The 21153-nt window shown below is 42.4% G+C and overlaps 1 protein-coding gene and 1 long non-coding RNA gene across 7 annotated transcripts in view; one reads left to right on the forward strand and one right to left on the reverse strand.

The window, feature by feature from the left end:
- MTIF2 (mitochondrial translational initiation factor 2) overlaps positions 1-19423 on the forward strand; it is a 23964-nt gene extending 4541 nt beyond the window's left edge. For all 6 annotated transcript variants that reach the window (XM_077333878.1, XM_077333869.1, XM_077333858.1 and 3 more), the window contains 12 exons: positions 1987-2107; positions 5618-5789; positions 6094-6254; positions 8176-8352; positions 9264-9403; positions 12634-12758; positions 13416-13620; positions 14173-14425; positions 16141-16281; positions 17073-17237; positions 17854-17994; positions 18974-19423. In XM_077333878.1, coding sequence (XP_077189993.1) covers positions 1987-2107; positions 5618-5789; positions 6094-6254; positions 8176-8352; positions 9264-9403; positions 12634-12758; positions 13416-13620; positions 14173-14425; positions 16141-16281; positions 17073-17237; positions 17854-17994; positions 18974-19143 — 1971 coding nt within the window. In that variant the 3' untranslated portion in view covers positions 19144-19423. The remainder of the gene's footprint in view (positions 1-1986; positions 2108-5617; positions 5790-6093; positions 6255-8175; positions 8353-9263; positions 9404-12633; positions 12759-13415; positions 13621-14172; positions 14426-16140; positions 16282-17072; positions 17238-17853; positions 17995-18973) is intronic.
- Positions 9105-14097, reverse strand: LOC143835780 (uncharacterized). Its single transcript, XR_013230344.1, has 2 exons — positions 14061-14097; positions 9105-9462 (listed from the first exon to the last, which is right to left on the reverse strand). It is a non-coding gene; the product is annotated as an uncharacterized LOC143835780 (long non-coding RNA).
- Positions 19424-21153: the final 1730 nt, after the last annotated feature.

Here is a 21153-nt window from a genome sequence, read left to right on the forward strand (position 1 = left end):
GTAGCTTCTACTTTATGTTGTGCTTCCTCTCTCTATTTAAAGAGAACTTTCTTCCAGATGGGAAAGATGTTCCATGGAATTTCAAGGGCATACTGCTTTGGTTGTCTTTATTGTTGAAAACAAAACAAAATGTTTCTTTTCCCCCCCTGGATTTGCTTGGGAGATGATATATTTTGAAGAAAACTGAAATATATTCAAGAATGACTTTCTTATCAAACCTAAACTTGCTTCAGTGCTATAATAATATAAAATTAATAAGTTATATTCCATACTGCATCACAAAGCATCCCATCTTACTGTGTCCTATCTCTGAAGATGCCAGCCACTGTTACTGGTGGGACTAAAACTACCAGTTCACGGCCACACAGCCCAGAATACCCACAATAGCCAATTATACAAAATCTGAAAACGATTCTTTTGAGTGCCTGGATGTGCATCCTCTGTGGTTCTTAGATTAGAAACTGGTCTCGCATTACTTATACATTTGGCTTGGCTAGTGAGTTTTCCATTTCAACCCTGACTTCTGTTCATCATCTTTACTGATCCTTATACTCCAACTTGGATTAACCCAACAGATGAGAAATTGGTCACTTTGGATTTTTCCCTCCCCTTTTAAAAATTAATGGAGTTAAGTATCTGTGGTGAAGATTCTGTATTCTGCAATGAAAATACAAATGGAGATGGCATGTAGTTTATAATTTATTCATATTTTTAAAAGTATCTTGTTTGTTTTGTAAAGTTATACAGAAAGAAAGAAGTAGGTGTTGATTACAATATATCCCCATCCCTCGCCCTCCCATTGTCCCTGTATAATGTTTGGAGCTTCATTTGACGAGGTAATCCAAGTAGAAGCTCCATTGATCTCAAAATTCTTCCATTGGCTTTTTATTGACTATGGACGTTAGTTTTGCCATTTTCGCTGAATCAGCAAGTTTATCCAGCCATAGTTGGTATCTCCAGAGATTTCCAATTCTTGACTAAGACTAATCTTGCTACTGTAGTAGCACCAAACAATATTTCTCGGAAGGGAGTAGATCTGGACACAAACTTAATAGCATACATTCAACTTAATTTATTCATATGCTAACCTTTTAACTGTTAAATATTTTAGGGCGAGTGATGTATTTCACATTGACAATTAATTTTATGTTAGTGTTTTTATCTGTTTTACTTTGCTACTGAAAGGCCTGTGGCCTTAATAAAAACTGACTGACGGAATAGCTTACAACTGTACAAAATTGTAGCATTCACTATATTTACAAAATGTAAGAGAATGCCTGACAGTGTAGTCCATGCAGAGTTATAACCTTCTAAAACTATTACAGCTCTTAGACCTATGTAACTCTGCTTGGGTTCTCACTGTGAGTGTTCTGCAAACAAAGCTGCAAATATATCCGCTGCTGGAGGAAAGTATATTTTGGGAGCAGTAGTGTGTAGCTTTAAAGGTGAGCAGAGGAGGGAAGTGGCCAGCAATCTGACCAAATCTATTTCCATTTTCAGCCTGCTGCTCCTGGCAGCTTACAACATTTTAGAAATACAGATTACAATATAAAGCTACCTTAAAACCACAATATCAATAATAATTTAAACCATTATCAATAATAATTAAAACATGAATAATAGATTAACAGCATTGAAGACAACAATCCGTAACCAGATGGATGGATCAAAAGGTATTTGAAACTTGACAGATGCAGCAACTGTCAAGCATTACGGTTGAGAATGGCTTTGGACCTATATAAGATGCAAGAAGAAAGACTGTGTGCTACTTAGGGACACTTATTTTCCACATGCATTGAAGTACAGAGATAGGAAGTATGTTACTGGCAGAGATTAACCTTAATTTAATTTAATTCATATGGAATACTGTTAACTACAGTGCTAGCCAAAATGATTCCCAGATGCAAGATCAAGGCTTCTTTTGAAATATTGCTGCCTCTTCGGTCTTTTTCTTAGCACTGTGCCCTTCTTTTTACTCTTTTGTAGAGAGAGAAATCTGGCAAGGAGAAACTTCGACAAATCAAACAAAAAGTGGTGAAGCAGGAGGTTGAGATAATGTCTGAGATGACTGTGGAAGCACTTGCGAAAGCCATGCGTAAAGATATAGGTGAGCCTGGTTCTTTATGCAAACAATGCATTGCATTTTCATGGGGCGTCACCTGCAGGTCTTTCTCCCAGTGGTTCTTGCCTGAAGTCTTTATGCTGTCACCTACTTTATGAATTTTACTGTGAACTCTCGGGGTTGTCCAAGCGTTACTGCGCATGCTTAACGCTTGGCCCCCTGCTTTTGACTGGTCAGTGGAATAGTATATTCTTCCCATTGCACTTTGGGCTTTTACTCCTTTCCAAATGCCTTGAGATTATTTAAAATCACTGGGGTCCTGGAAGAATGCCTCCCTCAACTTAGAAGAGGTACAACTCAAGTCCAGGAAACCATAAATTGGAAAGATTTTCCTAATGAGGTGGACAGAAATAGCACATGTTCTGGTAAAACAAATGTCATTTGACAATGATGCAAGCAGAAAGACAATTTGAGAAAGCCCATTGCTCAAAATAATTAAGTCAAATGCTAAACATTTCTTTGAATATAACAGGAGCAGAAAATGGGTTAGGGAGGTGGTTGGGCCTTTAGATAAAGGAGTGGAAAAGGTCGCTTAAAGATGGAGAGATGGCAGAAAATGAAATTAAGTATTGATGCTGTTTGTTACTGGAATGTGAAAATGTGGGGCATGTGGCCAACTTGAAAACACTGCTTTGGGGAAGGGTATCTGAAGGATTGGGTAAAATTGAGATGATGATAGGTGAATTTCCAGGCCACGAGGCAAGCTTCAAATTAATCTAATAATTAGTATGCGTAGCTCCTCCCTAAACTCATGCTTTGTGTTGAACTATTAGAAAGTAGCAAATGTCATCCCAGTTTTTTTCCAAAGGGGTCCAGTGAATTACTGGTCAATTAGCCTGATATCCATTTGAAGTAAATTAGTAGAAACTGTAACTAAAAGTGAAATTATTAAGCACAAAGGGAAACAAGGCCTAATGAGGGCAAAATCAGCATGGCTTCTCCAAAGGGAAGTCTTGCCTCACCAAACATTTGGGATTCTTTCACCAGGCTAACAAATGCTTATTTAATTTATACCCCTGTCCCCACAGGGGCTCTGGATAGCTAACAGCAACCACAAATATGTGAAAAGAGTGATTTGCTAGATAGTGTATACTTAGATTTCCAAAAGGCTTTTGGTAAGGAGACTCACCAAAGACTTTGCACTGGTGGGATAAGAGGATGGGTCTCCTTACAGATTATTAAAAATAAATAACAGAAAGAAGAAAATAGGAGAAAATTGTGATGGAGGGAAGTGAGCAGCTTGTTCCCACAAAGGGCCAGTGGTACTTTAATTTTTTCATCAATTATTTGGAATTGGGGAGGAGGGCAGCGTAGTGGCCAGGCTGGCAAGATTATTCAGGAGGGTGAAAAGCAGGGCAGATTGGGATGTGCTCCGGGAGGATTTCTCTGAATTGTGTGAGTGGGCAACAATGTGGCAAGTAAAGTTCAGTATTGATCTGGTTCGCTAGAAAAATCATTAATGCTCGGCATGGTCAGTGGCAAAAGGAAATGTGGTCGCCAAAGGATCCACTGGCTCGACACGATCAAAGCCGATACAGGGATGACCATGAACCAACTAAAAGAAGCAGTCAGAGACATTAGCCCTCCATTAAACTTGTTTTAGTACTTCCTGCCTTTCTAGTACCACAAAGGCCTGTGAAGGGAGTTTATATAAGCTGTCCTTTCCTCCCCTGGAGCATTCGTCAGCCATCTGCTTCTGATGAGCCTGAGCTGCTTTCATCTGTGAAAAGTTTCAGTTAAATGGATTCACAGTAAAATTGATCCCAGTTGGAAGCTTTTATTCTTAACCACCTTTATCGTAACTCTTTAGCTGGCTATGTTAGATGTTCTTAATATTTGAAAAAAGATGATTGTAATAATAAAAAGCAGTGAAAATGAGACTTGTATACCAGGCTCTGACTAGGTAGCGAAAGCTTGACTCCTCAGGAAGAGTGCTTGCACTCGAAAGCTCACACCTTAAATAAATCTTGGTTGGTCTTAAAGGTGCTACCGGACTCTTATTTTATTGTGCTAATTCAGACCAACACGGCTACCCATTTGAATCCTGTGATCGAGGTTAGCAGTAGGCTGTACACATGACAGGGAATGTAGAATTATAGAGTTGGAAGGGCCATAGAGGGCATCTAGGCCAACCCCTAGGACAATGCAGGGTCAACCTAAAGCATTTAAGTATCTGTCCAGCTGCTACTTAAAGATCACTAGTGAGGGAGAAGAGTGAGGGAGAAGAGCCTCTTGTGGCGCAGAGTGGTAAGGCAGCAGTCATGCAGTCTGAAAGCTCTACCCATGAGGCTGGGCATTCGATTCCAGCCGCTGGCTCAGGGTTGACTCAGCCTTCCATCCTTCCCAGGTCGGTAAAATGAGTACCCAGTTTGCTGGGGGGTAAACGGTAATGAATGGGGAAGGTACTGGCAAACCACCCCGTATTGAGTCTGCCATGAAAACGCTAGAATAGTGATCCCCAACCTGTGGGCCGCGGACACCCCAGTTGAAGAGGGATGTAAAACTGGAACGTGTCCAGAGGAGGGCAACAAAGATGGTGAGGGATTTGGAGGCCAAGACATATGAGGAAAGGTCTGTTTAGCTTGGAGACGAGACCACTAAGAGAGGTTCTGATAGCCATCTTTAAGTATTTAAAAGGCTGCCATATAGAGGATGGAGCAGAGTTGTTCTCTATTGCCCTGGAGGGATGGACCAGAACCAATGGGATGAAATTAATTCAAAAGAAATTCCATCTAGACATCCGGAAGAAGTTCCTGACAGAGCGGTTTCTCAGTGGAACAGGCTTCCTCGGGAGATGGTGGAAATTTTTGGAAATTTTTAAACAGAGGCTGGATAGCCATCTTACAGAGAGGCTGATTCTGTGAAGGTTCAAGGGGATGACAGGATAGAGTGGATGAGCGATAGGGTTGTGAGTGTCCTGCATAGTGCAGGGGGTTGGACTAGATGACCCAGGAGATCCCTTCCAACTATGGTTCTATGATTCTATTCTTTATTGAATTGCATCATGTTTTCATTTGCCCACATTTCCAGCATGTTCAGATATCATTGAACTCAATATGTTCTGGGGTTATTGCTTCTTCCAATTTGGTGTCATCTGCAAATTTAATGAATAGTCCCTCCACCCCCTCATCTAGATCATTGTTAAAAATGTTGAAAAGTACCAGACCCAGTACCAAGCTCTGTGGCACCCCACTGCTCAGCTCCCACCAATCCGATGAAATGCCATTGACAACTAATCTGCTCCTTATCCACCTAGCCATCTGAAAATCCAGTCTACAGTCCTCCAGTTTACCCATTGTAATATCATGAGAAACCTTGCCAAAAGTCTTACTATCTCCAAGTTATGTCTTTACCACAGTGTAAGCATTATTAAAGATATAGATATAGATAGAAGAAGTAGTGTTGGTTCTCATCTGCCGCTTTTCTCTATCTGAAGGAGCCTCAAAGCAGCTTACAATCGCCTTCCCTTTCCTCTTTCCTTTCTTCTGCAATTAGATCACATATATGAAGCTCTGTTAAACACGGACATTGATTTAGATGAACTAGAACCAGACTCGGTCTTAAATGAAGTGTGGATCAAGCACGTGATTAAGAAATCTGGCATGAAACCTAAATGGGCCAAACTAGAAGTGGAAAAAGTCAAAGAAAATAAAGATGCTGTAAGGAGGTAACATCTTTGGTTCTTACTATGCTTGCTTGTATCCTGTTTTTGTTTCTGTCACCTGCTTTTTCTGTCACTGATCAAGAGAAGCAACCCTTTACTGTAAAGGGGTTAGCCACACGTTCTCAGTCTCTCCCTCAGTCTCTCCCTCTTTCAGTGGTGCACTGGACCACTGATCTGTGGCTTGTAGATGATGTTACATACATGCTGAGGTTGGTGTTTAGCAAAACCCATTAAAAGAAACTATTAAGGAGGAACCCTATGGGATAGTTTGTCATTTGCAAACCACATGTGTTACTGTTCGTTGCAGGCCTCCGGCAGATCCAGCTTTATTAACCCCCAAACCTCCAGTTGTTACCATCCTGGGCCATGTTGACCACGGGAAAACAACTCTTCTTGACAGTCTGCGAAAAACTCAGGTGGCTGCAATGGAGGCAGGAGGCATCACCCAGCATATTGGGGCCTTTCTAGGTAGGATTTATTTGTCTGATAACCCCCATGTTTAGGTTTACTCTGCCAACTGAATGTTTGACGGGAATGTTATTATTTATTAAAAGCCAAATCTCACTTAAGTACAGATGTTTCTTGGGAAAGGATTGATCGAGATCCAAGGACAGTGAATGGAATCCAGGCTGCTTCCTGTCTCAAGTTGGTGGTCCCATTGATGGTCCTTCAAAGCTGGTGGAGCTGGGCTCAGATCCCAGAATGTTCAAGGGATGCCTGTCTGCTTCCTGCTGTCCCGAAGGCCTCATTGATGCCAAGAGGGAGGGGAACTGTATACAAGCTCTATAGAAGGGCTGCAAATGACTAAGAAGGTTATGGAGCCGTTTTTCTGGGTAGATTGAGTTGGAAAGAAGGGCTTATTTGCTGCTTGCCTTTACTTGCTTCTCCAGTAGTAATGTTGGATCCAGTATGGCTCCTGCCCACAAGGCTTTTAACTGTCAACGAGGGTTAGCTGAATGACATCAAAAGTGGGGAGCATAGTGTTCTTCAAGATCTCCACTCTCCCAGCCAGCATTGTCTAGTCACGATTTAGCTTCATTCTCCCACCCCCCCACCCCCTTAGCCATTTAACCACAGCAGATAGGCAGTGATTCAGGATCTCTACTGCATTATCAGAAGATGTGGATAAGGAGAAACAAAGCTGGGTGACATCAGCCTCATGATGATATCCTTCCTCCCCTCTTGCATGGAGCGCCGTGGGAAACCTCCTGATATTAGCAGCCTTCACCAAAACCTCAACTTGCTGTTAATGTCTGGACATGAGCACCTAGGCAAATTGGAATTTGTTTCTTCATTGCCTGGATTGTAAATCACATTGTAATCCTGGTTTAGTTTGTGGTGTGGAAATAAACTCCTGTTTGTTCCTTCCTCTTTCCCTCCCTCATATTTCTATACTGCCCTCCCATAAGACTTAGGGTGGTTTACGCAAAACGTAGAGATATACATTGCAATCATGACAGCCCCAACCATAATGGTAGGTTCCAAACTGAGCAACAGTGTTATAATAATTCACATTACAACAATAATTTTCTAAACACGATCCCATAGGGAGGTCAGTTTGGGTTCAGATCGTGGAAGGGGGTGTCTGAGAGACCAGCGGATGTTGTTGAGTTGGTCAGCCTCAACTGAATGCCTGGTAGAGGAGCTCCCTTTTACAGCCCTGTGGAATTGTGGGAGGAAGGACCTTATTTCTTTGGGGAGCTCGTTCAACCAAGTGCAGGCCAGGACAGAAAAGGCTCTGGCCCTAGTTGAGGCCTAACATGCTTCTTTGGGACCAGGGATCACCAGCCAGTTGGAGGTGGTGGAGTGTAAAGCTCTTTGCGGAGGTATAGGCGGAGAGGTGGTTTCTCAGATACACTGAGCTCAGACCATGTATGGCCTTGAAGGTGATTGCCAAGACCTGAAGCCTGATCCAGACTTCAGCTAGAAGCAAGTGCAGTTGTTGGCTGGCAGGCCGGATATAGGACCTCCACAGAGTATTTGTGAGGATCCTGGCTGCGGGATCCTGGACTAGATCCAGTTTCCGGAACAAGGTTAAGGGTAGGCCTGCATAGAGTGAGTTGCAGAAGTCTAGTCTAGAGGTGACCATTGCATGGATCACTGTGGCTAGGTGTTCTGGGGCCAAGTAGGGTGCTAGTAACTGGCATTGATGGTAGAATGCCTTCAAAGACCAGCACTGCAATCTAGCAGGCTCCTGTCTAGCCAAATTGGCCTACAGACTTAGTCGACATATACTAAAAATGTTCAGGAATCAGAATTTTTCTTCACTTAAAAGTTATTGCTGCCTTTACAGAAATGGTCATTCATACAGAATTTCTCATGAAAATGCTGTGAGGAGCACTGGAGCTTTATTCAAGACATTGTGTGTGTGTTTCCATTGTTTTCACAGTGCATTTACCTTCTGGGGAAAAAATCACTTTCCTTGATACTCCCGGTCATGCTGCATTTTCAGCTATGAGAGAAAGAGGTACACATGTCACTGACATAGTCATATTGGTGGTAGCAGCAGAAGATGGAGTAATGCAGCAGACCGTGGAATCGATTCGACATGCTAAAAAGGCAAAAGGTACTTCTAATCTGATGCTTTAAGGATAAAGTTCTAATTTGACACACTCCACATAGCCCGGTCCCCTCTCAAAGGTCATCAATACATTCCTTATCTTGGAAGGCTGGAACCTCAACTTTTACTATAATGAGACTGATACGTCTATTCTTTGTTCTTTTGTTTTCTTTCTTGACCCTTTTATGCTGTTTCTTCTATCTCTTGCCTTTCCCTTTTTTATCTGTACTGAAACTATTAATAAAAATAGTATTGACATTTTAAAAAAGGTATTCCTTATCTTTAGGTGCATAAACAGGAGAGTTCTCTCTTATTATAAGCATCCCTGAACCAAGAGGAAAGGCTGGTTGTAAACGTTTTAATTAATAATTAATTTTAATTTAATTAATCCCTGCAGGATCTACCAGCTTTTTGCAGGGCCTGTAAGACGGAGCTCTTCCGCCAGGCATATGGTTGAGGCCAGGGCAGCTCTCCCACTAATCCATCAGAGGATCCCCTCCAATATTGAGATCTCTAACACCGAGATCATGGTTAGATGTATTGTATTGGTGCCACCCTCTTCTGAACATTATTCTCTCCACCAGGCTGAACTAAGATCAGAATTGTGACCACCGCCGCTATATGTTATGTGATATGTTATATGTAACTTTTAATTGGGGTTTTTATGGGGATTTTATTGTGTTTTAACTATTTATGTTGTAAACCGCCCTGAGACCTATTGGGAGAAGGGCGGTCTAAAAATTAAATAATAATAATAATAAATATCACTGTGTTGTTTTATTAGAAATAATTAAATGGGAGTGATATAGCAAATAAAAGAAAACCTCTTGCTTTGGGGGAAAAATCTCTTTGGCTTTGTTTGTCTCTCGCCCTTCTCATTCCTCTTCCCTCTGTTTTCATTGCTGGGATGTGCTCAGTTCCAATTATTGTTGCCATCAACAAGTGTGACAAGCATAAAGCTGATCCTGACAGAGTGAAGAAAGAGCTGCTTGTTCATGATGTGGTTTGTGAAGATTATGGAGGAGAGGTTCAGACTATCAACATCTCCGCATTGAAGGTAATGGAGCCTTTCAAAGCCTTTATCAGCCAGACTGTGGGGTTTCTGTTACTTGATTTCTGGAAAATGAAAACAGAATTTTGTCGATTCCTCTTGGTACATTGTGCTGAAAGGAGGCAAATGTTTTCAGTAAATCAACAGTACAATCTTCATGTGAGCTGTTTTCACAGCAAGAGGATATTCTGAAATCTCTGTCATGTGAAACTCTATCTTGAACTAGTTTGCAAAAAGGAACCAACAAAAATTTGGATCTAACATGTTGGCAAACTCAATTTGGCTCATGAATCAAAAGCATGTTTGATTTTCCCAGAGTCTAGTTCCAGGTAGATTTCTAGCATAAGGTGTATCATCAGTTCATAAATTGTATTATTTAATTAGACCTGTTTATCTGCTGACTCTCCAGAGGCCTACTTGAGGCAGCTCACAAGATAAAATTGCAATATTTTTAAAGAACAAAAATAATAAGAGTTGGTTTTTATACCCTGATTTTCACTGCCTGAAGGATTCTCAAAGTGGCTTGCAATTGCCTTCCCTTTAATTATGAATAATCAAACCAGCCAACAGAATAAAACCATTCAGCAACCAAAAATGATGTGGAGTTCTGGATCAGGTTCTAAGTCTTGGTGCTGACCTTTCATGACCTACACCGTCTGAGCCCTATGTATCTGTGGGATCATCTTTCCCAGCACTGCACTTTGCCAACACCTATTTGTTGGTAATCCCTGGTCTTGTGTTGACCAGAACCAGGACATGTTTGGGTCTGGTTGCACCCTGGTAGAATGAGTTGCCAGTTGAATCTGAGTCCTGACAGAGCTGTTAAAGTTCTATGCGGCCTACAAAACAGCAGTCTTCTGCCAGCCATGGCAGGGGGGCTTCTCCTCAGCTCACCCCCCCCCCCCAAGATTTCTACCATTTCCAGCTGGGTGGCCCATGAAGGATATTTAGGTGGTGGGGGCTAGTTATTTATTGTCTTTTTATTGTCAAATTTATAACTCACTCTAGGACCTGCCACCTTGGGGTAGTTTATTTCATAGAGATTAAAATAATTTAAAACAGTTAAAAATCAGCCAACAATTGGTGTCATCCCTGTTGCTGTTCTTCTTGCAAAAGGCAGACACTTTACTGTATTTTATTACTGCAAACTACCTTGCGCTCACTTGCAGGGAAGGGTGTATAGAAATCAAATAATAAATAGAAGGTAAAAGCAGATAGAGCCTCTTGTGGTACAGAGTGGTAAGGCAGCCGACATGCAGTCTGAAAGCTCCTGCCCATGAGGCTGGGAGTTCAATCCCAGCAGCTGGCTCAAGGTTGACTCAGCCTTCCATCCTTCCGAGGTCGGTAAAATGAGTACCCAGCTTGCTGGGGGGTAAACGGTCATGACTGGGGAAGGCACTGGCAAACCACCCTGTATTGAGTCTGCCATGAAAACGCTAGAGGGCGTCACCCCAAGGGTCAGACATGACCCGGTGCTTGCACAGGGGATACCTTTACCTTTAAAAGCAGATAACAAAAACAGCACTAAAAGATGGAACCCCACAGTTAAAAGTGGGGGTAAAAATGTTTTGGCCTGCAAATGAAACAGGAAGGTAAGCATCAGGCAAACCTCATGGGAAGAGGGGAGGAGGGCATTGGAAAGACGCCTGATCTCTGGTTGCTGCTCCTTCATCTCTGCAGGCACTGAGAGCAGGGCTTGGGAGAGAGGATCTTAGTGGTGGGATGGACCGTACAAGAGGGATGCAGATGGTTTTGTGAATTTATTGTTTCCATACAGGAAAAACCCTCACGTTGGTATATAAATCAAACCAAGTTTTAGTAGGTTAATCTAATTCAAGTGGGTAGCCATGGTAGCCTGAAGCTGCAAAACAAAGCTTGAATCCAGTTGATAGCCAAACGGCCCAATTCTTCTGCCCAGCCACAATTAATCACACTGCAGAAGAAATATATACACAAGGGCGTTCCGAAATCTGTGCAGAGAACAATAGGATTACATAGTGTTAAATATACTTTCCTTGGAGGCAGGAAGTGATGATGCCTTGCAGGATGAGCCAATAGCCTGGGGTCTCAACCTCCCCACTCCACCTCCCAGGAACACCCTACAGCTCTTACGCCAGGAACCACCAACAGATCCAAAAAGCTGCTTGTGCGCCCCCCCCCAACCTTCAATTGTTTACATAAACGGTAGTGACACCCTCTTCTTCCATTTCTCTAACCTTGAGAAGGACTATCTCAGTTATAAAATAAACTTTGGTTTTGTGAGAGAGCTTATCAAAAACTACACTCCAGAGAGGAACAGGCTGTGTTCTCTGCCTGGTAAGAACCAAAAACTTGAACCAGGACAGACCAAGATGGAGAATTATAGCCAATCCCTAATAACCGTATGATCAATCAGAAAGTTGCAGGCCATCACAGTGGCACCTTTCAGACTGACCGACCTTTATTCAAGGTCGAAGCTTTCATGTGCAAACCCACTTCTTCAGATGTAGTGAAATGGAAATTACCAAGGAGGCTCTACTCAGCCAATCACCCCGCTTCAGATACTGTAAGGTTGCCTCCATGCTGGAGAGGAGGCAGATGGACCGTAATGGCAAAGTCTCAGTTAATTACTTTCAGCATTCCACAATTAAGGATACATCTCCCCATCAATCTCCAATTCTGACATATTTATTTCTTTAACTATGTTTTCTACAAGATTTAAACGCAAACAAATGGAAATGTTATTCCTGTTTGGTCCTTCATGATGTTGTATGATAATTTACTGCTCACCCTCTAATTATATGTATGGACTGGTAATTTCCATTTCATTATATCTGAAGATGAATGCATACCAGAGCATATACCTTGAACAAAACTTTCTTAAAGGTGCCAGTGGACTCAAACTTTGTTTTGTTTAATTTGAGTGAGCCGGGGTGGTGAGAGAAAATTTTTAATTTGTGAAATTTAATCATCAGCTTGAATAATCAAGCACGTGTGTTCTAAACGCCCAAACAATAATGCAAGTTGAGTGCAAAGGAAAAACGGAATGATGCCGATACAGCACATGAATATCCAGCCACATGGTAGCAGCTGCTGGTGACTGCCGTTTTGCCCCAGCACTAAATTGCCTTCCAGGTGAAACTGTATTTGATCTAAAAAGCTCCCCCAGTAAATCAGGGGACCTATGTGTTGAGGCACCATTTTCTGGATCCTGTTGTGACTTGTGATTCTCCACTGTACTCTCTGATTGGGCACAGGGTGACAACTTGATGGCTTTGGCAGAGGCAACTGTCACACTTGCTGAAGTGCTGGAATTGAAGGCAGACTTCACAGGCCTAGTAGAAGGTACCATCATAGAGTCTCGCACAGACAAAGGAAAAGGGTGAGACACAGCATTATGCATCTCTTCATTGTCTGCCAAAACTGTTGGGAAATCAGTTATATTGGAATCCCCAACAACACTTAACTATACACGTATTTTAAGCCAACAACTTTGGGCTCCCAGTTTAAAGCAAGAAAGCACCTACTTTGCATGCCAAAAAGTGTTAGGTCCTATTTATGGCATCTCCAGTTTTAAAAAGGAGGGAGAGGGCATCTTTCTGTCTGAGCCCCCTTGCCAGTCAAAGTAGGTAAAACAGGGCTAGGCAGATCAATGTTTTGACTTGCTGTAAGGTAGCAAGTAATGTTCATGTGGTATGTCAACTTGCTAACATTTCTTGCATATGCCCATAAAAAAATCAGTTCTAATGTAAAACCTCAGGGGAAAAAAGATTCCATCCAAAATGCCAGTTGAATACAAGCAGATGCACAACATTCATGGCTAGCGCTCAGCACACAGCCATTTGGGCTTAAACCCACTGAAAATGTTGATCTCTCTTCTGTCTTTAACACCTTTTCAGTTCAGGGGTGAAACACCTGAGCAGAAATGGCCGGGGGAGGTCCATTTCTTTTGCCAAACATAAGCTGACATGATCTTTCTAATGAATGTGGAACATCTCCCCATCAAATGTAATTTTCCTTCTTTTTCCCTCCCCTCCAGTCCAGTAACCACAGCTATTATCCAAAGAGGAACGCTGAGAAAGGGCTGTATTTTGGTTGCAGGAAAATGCTGGGCCAAAGTGCGCCTCATGTTTGATGAAAATGGCAACGCGATGGAAACGGCCTCCCCGGGCTTGCCAGTGGAGATTGCCGGATGGAAGGATGTTCCTTCAGCAGGAGAGGAAATACTTGAAGTGGAGTCTGAGGTACCACAGTTTTAGGATTTGAACCCAGAAGCTGATTCAGACAGTAGTCAAACAGGTCACGTGTCCCAGACACCAAACTGGTAGCGGTAGAAGAGGGCCAGCTGTAGCAAAGAGATTCTGGAGGAAACGAATGGTTCTGGGGGCAGCTTGACTTCAACTATAAAGCATAAGAAAATATTAACATGACTGGAACTTCAGCTCATTGTAAGCTACCTGTGTTCTGTTTTGTCTGAACTTTCCCCATTTCACTAAAGTAACAAAGGGGAGTCCTCCTAATTTCTTCCCCTTTTCTCCCATTCCACTACATCCCTTGCCCTTTGCTCCAAACTTACTGCCTGTAATAAAGGCTCTGTAGAAGGCAAAGTGTATAGAGCTTTATCTACACTTCTAAAATGTATAAAAATTATTAGATGGAACCTGCATAGTTGGAAGGAATATACCTATCTGATGCTGGAAGTAAACCACAGGGGACCCCTGGCTGTGAGTTTCTCAGTGGTATCTCCCTTGGACGGATCCTGCTCTGATCCAACATAATTGTTGTGTTCTGCCTAGCAAAGGGCTCGTGAAGTGATTGACTGGAGAATCTATGCTGAAAAAGAAGAGAAAATAAAGAAGGACCTCGAGATCATAGAAGCAAAACAAAAGGAGCACAAAGATGCCTACAAGAAGGAGCGGGAGGCCTTGACCAACATGACCTGGAGGGAGAGAAAGAATGCCTTGCACAAAGCCAAAAAGCATCTCCTGCATTTGCGACCTAAGGAAAGAGTGGAGAGTGACAAGAACAAGTTGCCCATCGTTATCAAAGGTCAGGTTCTATTTACTTCTTTGTTCTCCTGCTCAAAGCCATAGTGTGAGGCTGGACATTTTGAGCTCTAGACTAGGCCCACAAAACTTACCATCCACAACACTGGAATCCAGGCTTTCCTTGAAAGAGAAACAAAACAAGAGGAGCCAGGCTTGACTCAGCACACCTTCCTTTGTGTAGAAACTGTGTGAGTTGTATGCAGAGGGAAATACTCTGCGGGGAACTGGCAGCAGGGACCATAAAGAGGCCTCCAGAAAGGCTAGAGAGGAAGCCGGAATGAAAAACGTTCCAGGCTTGACTCAGCACACCTTCCTTTGTGTAGAAACTGTGTGAGTTGTATGCAGAGGGAAATACTCTGCGGGGAACTGGCAGCAGGGACCATAAAGAGGCCTCCAGAAAGGCTAGAGAGGAAGCCGGAATGAAAAACGTTGTGATAGACCCTTAGCAACCATCAGGGAAGGAGGCCTGGAAAGGGCCTCAAACTGAAGCACAGGGTTCCTTGAAAGGAGATGTGGAGCTCAGTGGGTCTCCCACTTGGGAGCACTGAATACTCCTGATATCACAATGTATAGGAGTAAAGGAGACTGTAAACAGCATCTGTCCTATCAGTAGTGGCCCTGGACCCCCCCCCCCAGCACAGCATTTCAATCAGATAGTTTGAGAAAGTGTGTGGTGGTGCTCTCAGAAATGGGGAACAAATCAGTGAACAGGTGCTGAACAACAGGTGCAGCTTTGAAAGGTTCGTCATGCCTGTCTGCTTTCAGCAGCTGGGGAAACCATTGCTCCTAAGTGGAGCGGTTACAGGCACGTTGGCAAGAAAGCCAGGTTCAGTTACAGCTGGCACACTAGCCATGGAAAAGCCAACCTATGCTAGATACAGGCCAAACAGACCCAGGTGGCTTTGCTGGAGTTGGGCTTTCTTTCTTTCTTTGTAGAGTTTCTGAGCAAAACTATTACCGACAGAATCCCAAAGTCTATCTAAGGTAGGGTTACCATATTTTGAAAAGCATATTTTGTGACTGACTACTTCAAACAAATGATCACTATGATAGATCTCATTTTAAATACGCCTAGTTAATGGTGATAATTGCTTTGAACTAGGAATCTTCTTCACCTTCCAACCCTTAAAGAAATGTTCTCATCAGTTTTTTTTAAAGACCCCAAAAGACAGACCCCCCCCCCAAAAAAAAAAACAGGATATGTCCTCTGAAACAAGAATCCCTGGTAACCCTAATTTATTTATTTATTATATTTCTATACCGCTCTCCCCGAAGGCTCAGGGTTTATTTTATTTTTTTAAGGGTTTATTTTATTAAGTGGTATTACAAGTGTCAATAAAAATATATTTTATTCTCTGTTACAATCAAGGGCTTTACACTCTTGGGTTTAAGGGAAGTTTTTCTGCTTTCTTTGGAGGGGGTTACCCACTTTGTCTAATTTCCTCATTTATAGTATGTTTTCTCTGTCGTTGTCACAATTGTTGATTTGTTGCTATATATGTTTTAAAAATCTTATAAATAAAAGAGGTTTTTAAAAATTGAAATGGAGCAAAGGCCTTTAGGAACCTTTCAAAGTTGCACTTGTTCAGCTCCCATGAACGGAATTGAAACTAGTACAGAAATTCCTGTTAGACAAATCTTAGTAGCTGACATACCGTAATTTGTTTTTTCTTGATTTTTTTCTGCATTGCAACTAATACATTTTTATCCACCCAGGTGATGTTGATGGTTCTGTGGAAGCCATTCTGAATATCCTCGATACCTATGATGCCCATGAGGAGTGTGAATTAGACATTCTCCATTTTGGGATTGGGGATATAAGTGAGAATGACCTGAACCTTGCAGAAACATTTCAAGGTAGCAGATGCTGAAGTGATCTGTATGAAATGGTGGGGATCCTTGATAGTTAGGAGTAGCATAACTGGCTACTCTGTAAATAGCTGATAAGTATGAGAATAAAGAAATGCTCTAGTACAGAGATTAGGTGTACAATAGTGGCTGACTGAATTATCATAGCAGAAAGGGATTTGAAGCCCTATCCTTGTCATAAGTGATCAGGGAAGATCCATCCTGGCCCACACTGCGATTGTATTTATTTTATTTAAAGTACTAGGGACCAAGCATGTTGCATTCAGGAATACAACAGGCACTAGATTGGGGGGGTGGGGTGGAAGAACTTGGTGGACGGCCTCCCCCCCAAGACCTAGAAAAGCTGCAGGCAGCCGTTAGGGAACTCGAACTCACCGGCAGTGGCAGCTCTAACACAGCACGGATCTGCAGATTCTGAGCCTCAGATGGAAGTGGAAGGAGGAGAGGGTGGTCAGGGGTGGAGGATGGAAGGCGATTGGCTGGCTGCTGGACAGACGAGCAAGCCAGTTGGAGGAGGAGGCACTCGGTGATAGGACAGCTGCCCAGAGTGAGTGCCCTGGTTGAGGTCAAGTGAGCTTCTCTGGGGCCAGGGATCACTAGGCCGTTGGTAGTAGAAGAGCGTAAGGCTCTCTGAGGGTTCTAGGGTGTACAGGTGTACTTATAGCCCAAGCTCTAGAGTTTAATAAGCAGAACAGCTCTTCTACATAAAGTGATAGTGTTTGATAGTAACGTTTAAGAAATGCAATAACTTTATGCTTATTTTTCCCCTGGCTTGTTAGGTATTGTGTATGGGTTCAATGTCAATGCAAGTAAATCTATTCAGCAGTTGGCTGCTAAAAAGGACATAAAGATTAAAACCCACAATATCATCTACCGACTGGTCGAGGACTTGCAGGAGGAGCTGAGCAGCACATTGCCCAAAACTGTGGAAGAGCATATATTAGGTATCCCTCTGAATAACAGGTGCTAAAGTCATACTACATGGAAGGTTATTGCCTTCAAGCTGCTTGTGGCTTCCAGCAACAACCAACTAGTTTCTGTTGGGAAGAGGATGCTGGACTAGATGGTCTGATTCAACCAGGTTCTTCTGATGTTCAGTGAGCAGTAGAATTTCTGTAGTGGAAAAACAAGCTTTTAAAGCTCCAACGTAAATATAATAGAAAACAGTGTGCTAGGCTCTGGGCTTGCCATGACTCTGGGGGAACAAAAACATTTTCTAATGGATATAAAATCTGACGTCCTGAATATCTCTGCTTTTAGGATGTTAAAACTGAAAATGTAAGATGGCAGCAGCAGAACCAGCTGAATGTTTCCAGGAACAAAGTGTCTCTTTGCTCCTTCCGTTAAGCACACTACATAAAGAAAATGATAAGGCTGGCAGATTTTCTCGGTTTATATTGAATTTAGAAAACCTAATTACAGCATCTTATTGTGGAATATTTAATATTGACTGGAATGAAGATGTGAGTTTTATAGAATTGCTCTATAATGGTATATACCCTTTTAAGAAACAGCTGACAATTTTTGGTAATTATAAATCTTACGCTTCCATTTCTGCAGGGCAAGCTGCCGTTTTAGCGACATTTGAAGTTACAGATGGGAAGAAAAAAGTTCCAGTGGCTGGCTGCAGGGTGCAAAAGGGACAACTGAACAGAAAGATGAAGTTTAAGTTAATTCGTAAAGGAGATGTTATTTGGTCAGGTGAGCAAAGTGACCCTTTGGTTGCTAGTTAATTTTAAGCCCCCCTCTCTTAAGCCACATTGATAGATAGAACCAGACTGCTAGTAATCATTGATTTTATGCCCAATTTTTCTCTCAGAGCTCAACATTGGTTACTAGCTTCTGGCGTTGAAAAGTCAGAACTGGAATTTAAATAACTGTGCATTAAAATAAAACTATATAAATCCCAGATCATACCTCCATGCCCCTAGGAAACTTGGGCCTTACTTCTCCCAGGCTTTTAGATGGGTCATGTTCCACAAGTATTCATGACTCACCAATAAGAAACCGGAGTTAAAGAAGCTCTGCATTTACTTCTGAGTTTTGAAACTGCTTTATCAGCCATGGTAGCTGAGGGGAACCACCACATTCAGAGGCAGTGAACATCTGAATTGGGATGGGCATGAACCAGAAAATTCTGGTTTGGAGTGTTCCTGAACTGAACCAAACCCAGAGCCCTAAAATGAACTGGCTGGCTTGGGCCAATCTGTTTTACTTTCTCCTGCTTGAATGGGCAAATCTGTCAAGCCGCTAGGTGTAAATGGCTGGCAGCCATTTTAGCAGTTTTGCTTTACCCCTGCTTGGAAGGCTGCAGGAGCCTAATAAATTATTTAAATTGCAACCATTCAAACCTAATAGTTGACAGGCAGGCTGCCCTGCTCAGCTAAGTTTAAATGGCCCAAACTGGACCAATATCCAGGAAATGTTGGGGGAAAGGGTGATGAACCAGCAAAATTCATGGTAAACCGGACCATGCCCACCCCTCCCTCTGAATCTCAGAGCCAGGAGGCAACATCAGGGAAAGGACTCAGCCTCTATGCCATGTTGCTGGCCTTCCAGAGGAACTGGCTGGCCATTGTGAGAGGCAGGATGCTGGATTAGATGGACCACCAGTCTGATCCAGTAGGGCTCTTCTGTCCTTATACTGTAATTTTAGTTTTTTCTTGTTCGTTACATCTAGGCAACTTGTCGTCACTGAAGCACCACCAGGATGACATCTCTATAGTGAAGAGTGGCATGGATTGTGGACTCAGTTTTGAGAAAAACATAGAATTTCAAATTGGCGATGAGATTGTTTGTTTCAGTGAAGAGGAGGTTGAACAGAAAATTTCTTGGCACCCAGGATTTTGAGTTTTCAGCAGCTGTGAGACACTGGAAATATGGCTCAAATTCTTGACGAACCATGGCACAATGGAGCCTTTTGGGAAGCACCTGACTATGAAATTACAGCTGACTGGCATTTCAGAAATCATTACAATTCCCATTTCCACTACATTTGTAGTGGTTTAGCAGATTAAGCAGCAGATGACAGGACGTGAGAAGTCGGTTGGATACCGGATTCATACTATACTCGGGCAGAAACACAAGATCTCAGTTCAGGCTGGACCAAAATATACTTTTGCTGAATATATCTGTTTGAGTATTTATTAAAACATGGGGATGAAGATGGCAGGATACGGATTTTGTTGAAGCAGGAGAGTAACTTCTTATACAGGAATATCTTTGCATTTTAGAATGCAGATCCACCTTATGCTTAGGTGGTGACAGTAGTGTGTAGTGGTTAGGAGCAGTGGCTCTACTCCGGATAACTGGGTTTGAGTCCCAATTCCTCCACATGCAGCCAGCTGGGTGAACTTGGGCCAGTCACAGTGCAGTTCTGTTAGATCTCTTAGCCTTATCTACCTCACAGGGTGTCATATATTGTGAGGAGAGGAAGGCAAGGCAATTATAAGCTGCTTTGGGACTCCTTCAGGTAGGAGTGGGATGTGAACCAAGTCTTCTTTCAGGAGCTGTCCATAGGGTCACCCATTCACATAAGTGACCCCAAATGTGGTACCCCAAGGTTGCTGTGATGTTCAGTTGTGTGTTTAACACTCGCTTACTTCTTCCTCAAAGCATTTAATCCTACCTCACTAAATTTAATCCTACCTCACTAAAACAGCATGTATTTCAAGGAAATTCCCATTCAGAAACAGTTGGCTCCATAAAAGGATGGCTGGCATTTTGTGATTGGCTCCAGCCCCCATGGTAGTCATTCTATGGTAGCACTCTGACCTTGATATTTCAGACCAAAGAGCCCGAAAGTCTAGGGCTAAGAGCTGTGGCCTCTAAGGGCTAAGAGCTGTGGAGAGTTGATTCCCCATTCCTCCATATGCAGCCAGCTGAGTAACCTTGGGCCAATCAAAGTTATCTCGGTCTCATCTACCACACAGGATGGCTGTTGGGGAGAGGCCATTCTGAGACTCCTCTGAGTAGTAAAAAACTAACTTTCCTACTTTTCAAATTTCCAAAAGGAGTCACAAGGTGAAGACCCAATAGAAAATCCAATTTTTTAAAACTTAAAGAGCATTACCTGAAGAGTCCTTTTTAAAAACTGTTTTTGAATGGATAAGTATGGTTATACCTTTTCATCCTTCCTAATAATGAAAATTTCAAACTGGCCCTTAATCAGTGAATAATACAAAGTGCTAGCATAAACCTAGGAAACACATTTTGGTAAATATTGCCAGCATACCCTTCATTTGAAGATACCCTTTTCTCCTTTTCTGTATGCATTGTTATAATTCAGAAAACTCTTTAGGAGGAATCTTTTCCTGTTGTTCTTGATAAAAAATCCTGTTACCTTTCCGAGAACATGTGATATAATAGGCAATGAAGGGGAGGGGGAGCTTCAACTGGTTCTGGCTGAGCGTACAAAGTGACAGATGCCATCTAGGTTGCTAGTAAGGAAGTTTAAAGAAGAGGGGGGAGCCATTCACTGGAGATTTTCAGTAGTAAAGCAGCATTACAGGAAGGAGTTCTTTCTCTACCAGTCCTTCAGTTGGCAGGCAAAGAGGCTGCATTCAGTTATACCACCACATTTAAAAGCTACCTTTCCACCTGCTAATGATGTATTAAGCACTGATGGGAGGGCAGGAGAATAACAGATAAAATCATCCAGTCCTCCTTACTATCATCAGACTCTCTTGTATTATATCACAGGGTATAGCAATCCGTACATTTAACTCTGCTGAGGCAGGTTGCCTAATACCCTGTTTATACAATAAACTTATAGGAATATGTCATGGACATGTGCAGTCCCTGAAAACTATCATCAGCTGGACAGCTAGAACCAGAAAAGTATATGCCATTGGTGTGAAT

Source organism: Paroedura picta, chromosome 1 (assembly GCF_049243985.1).
Source record: "Paroedura picta isolate Pp20150507F chromosome 1, Ppicta_v3.0, whole genome shotgun sequence".
Lineage (NCBI taxonomy): Eukaryota > Metazoa > Chordata > Lepidosauria > Squamata > Gekkonidae > Paroedura > Paroedura picta.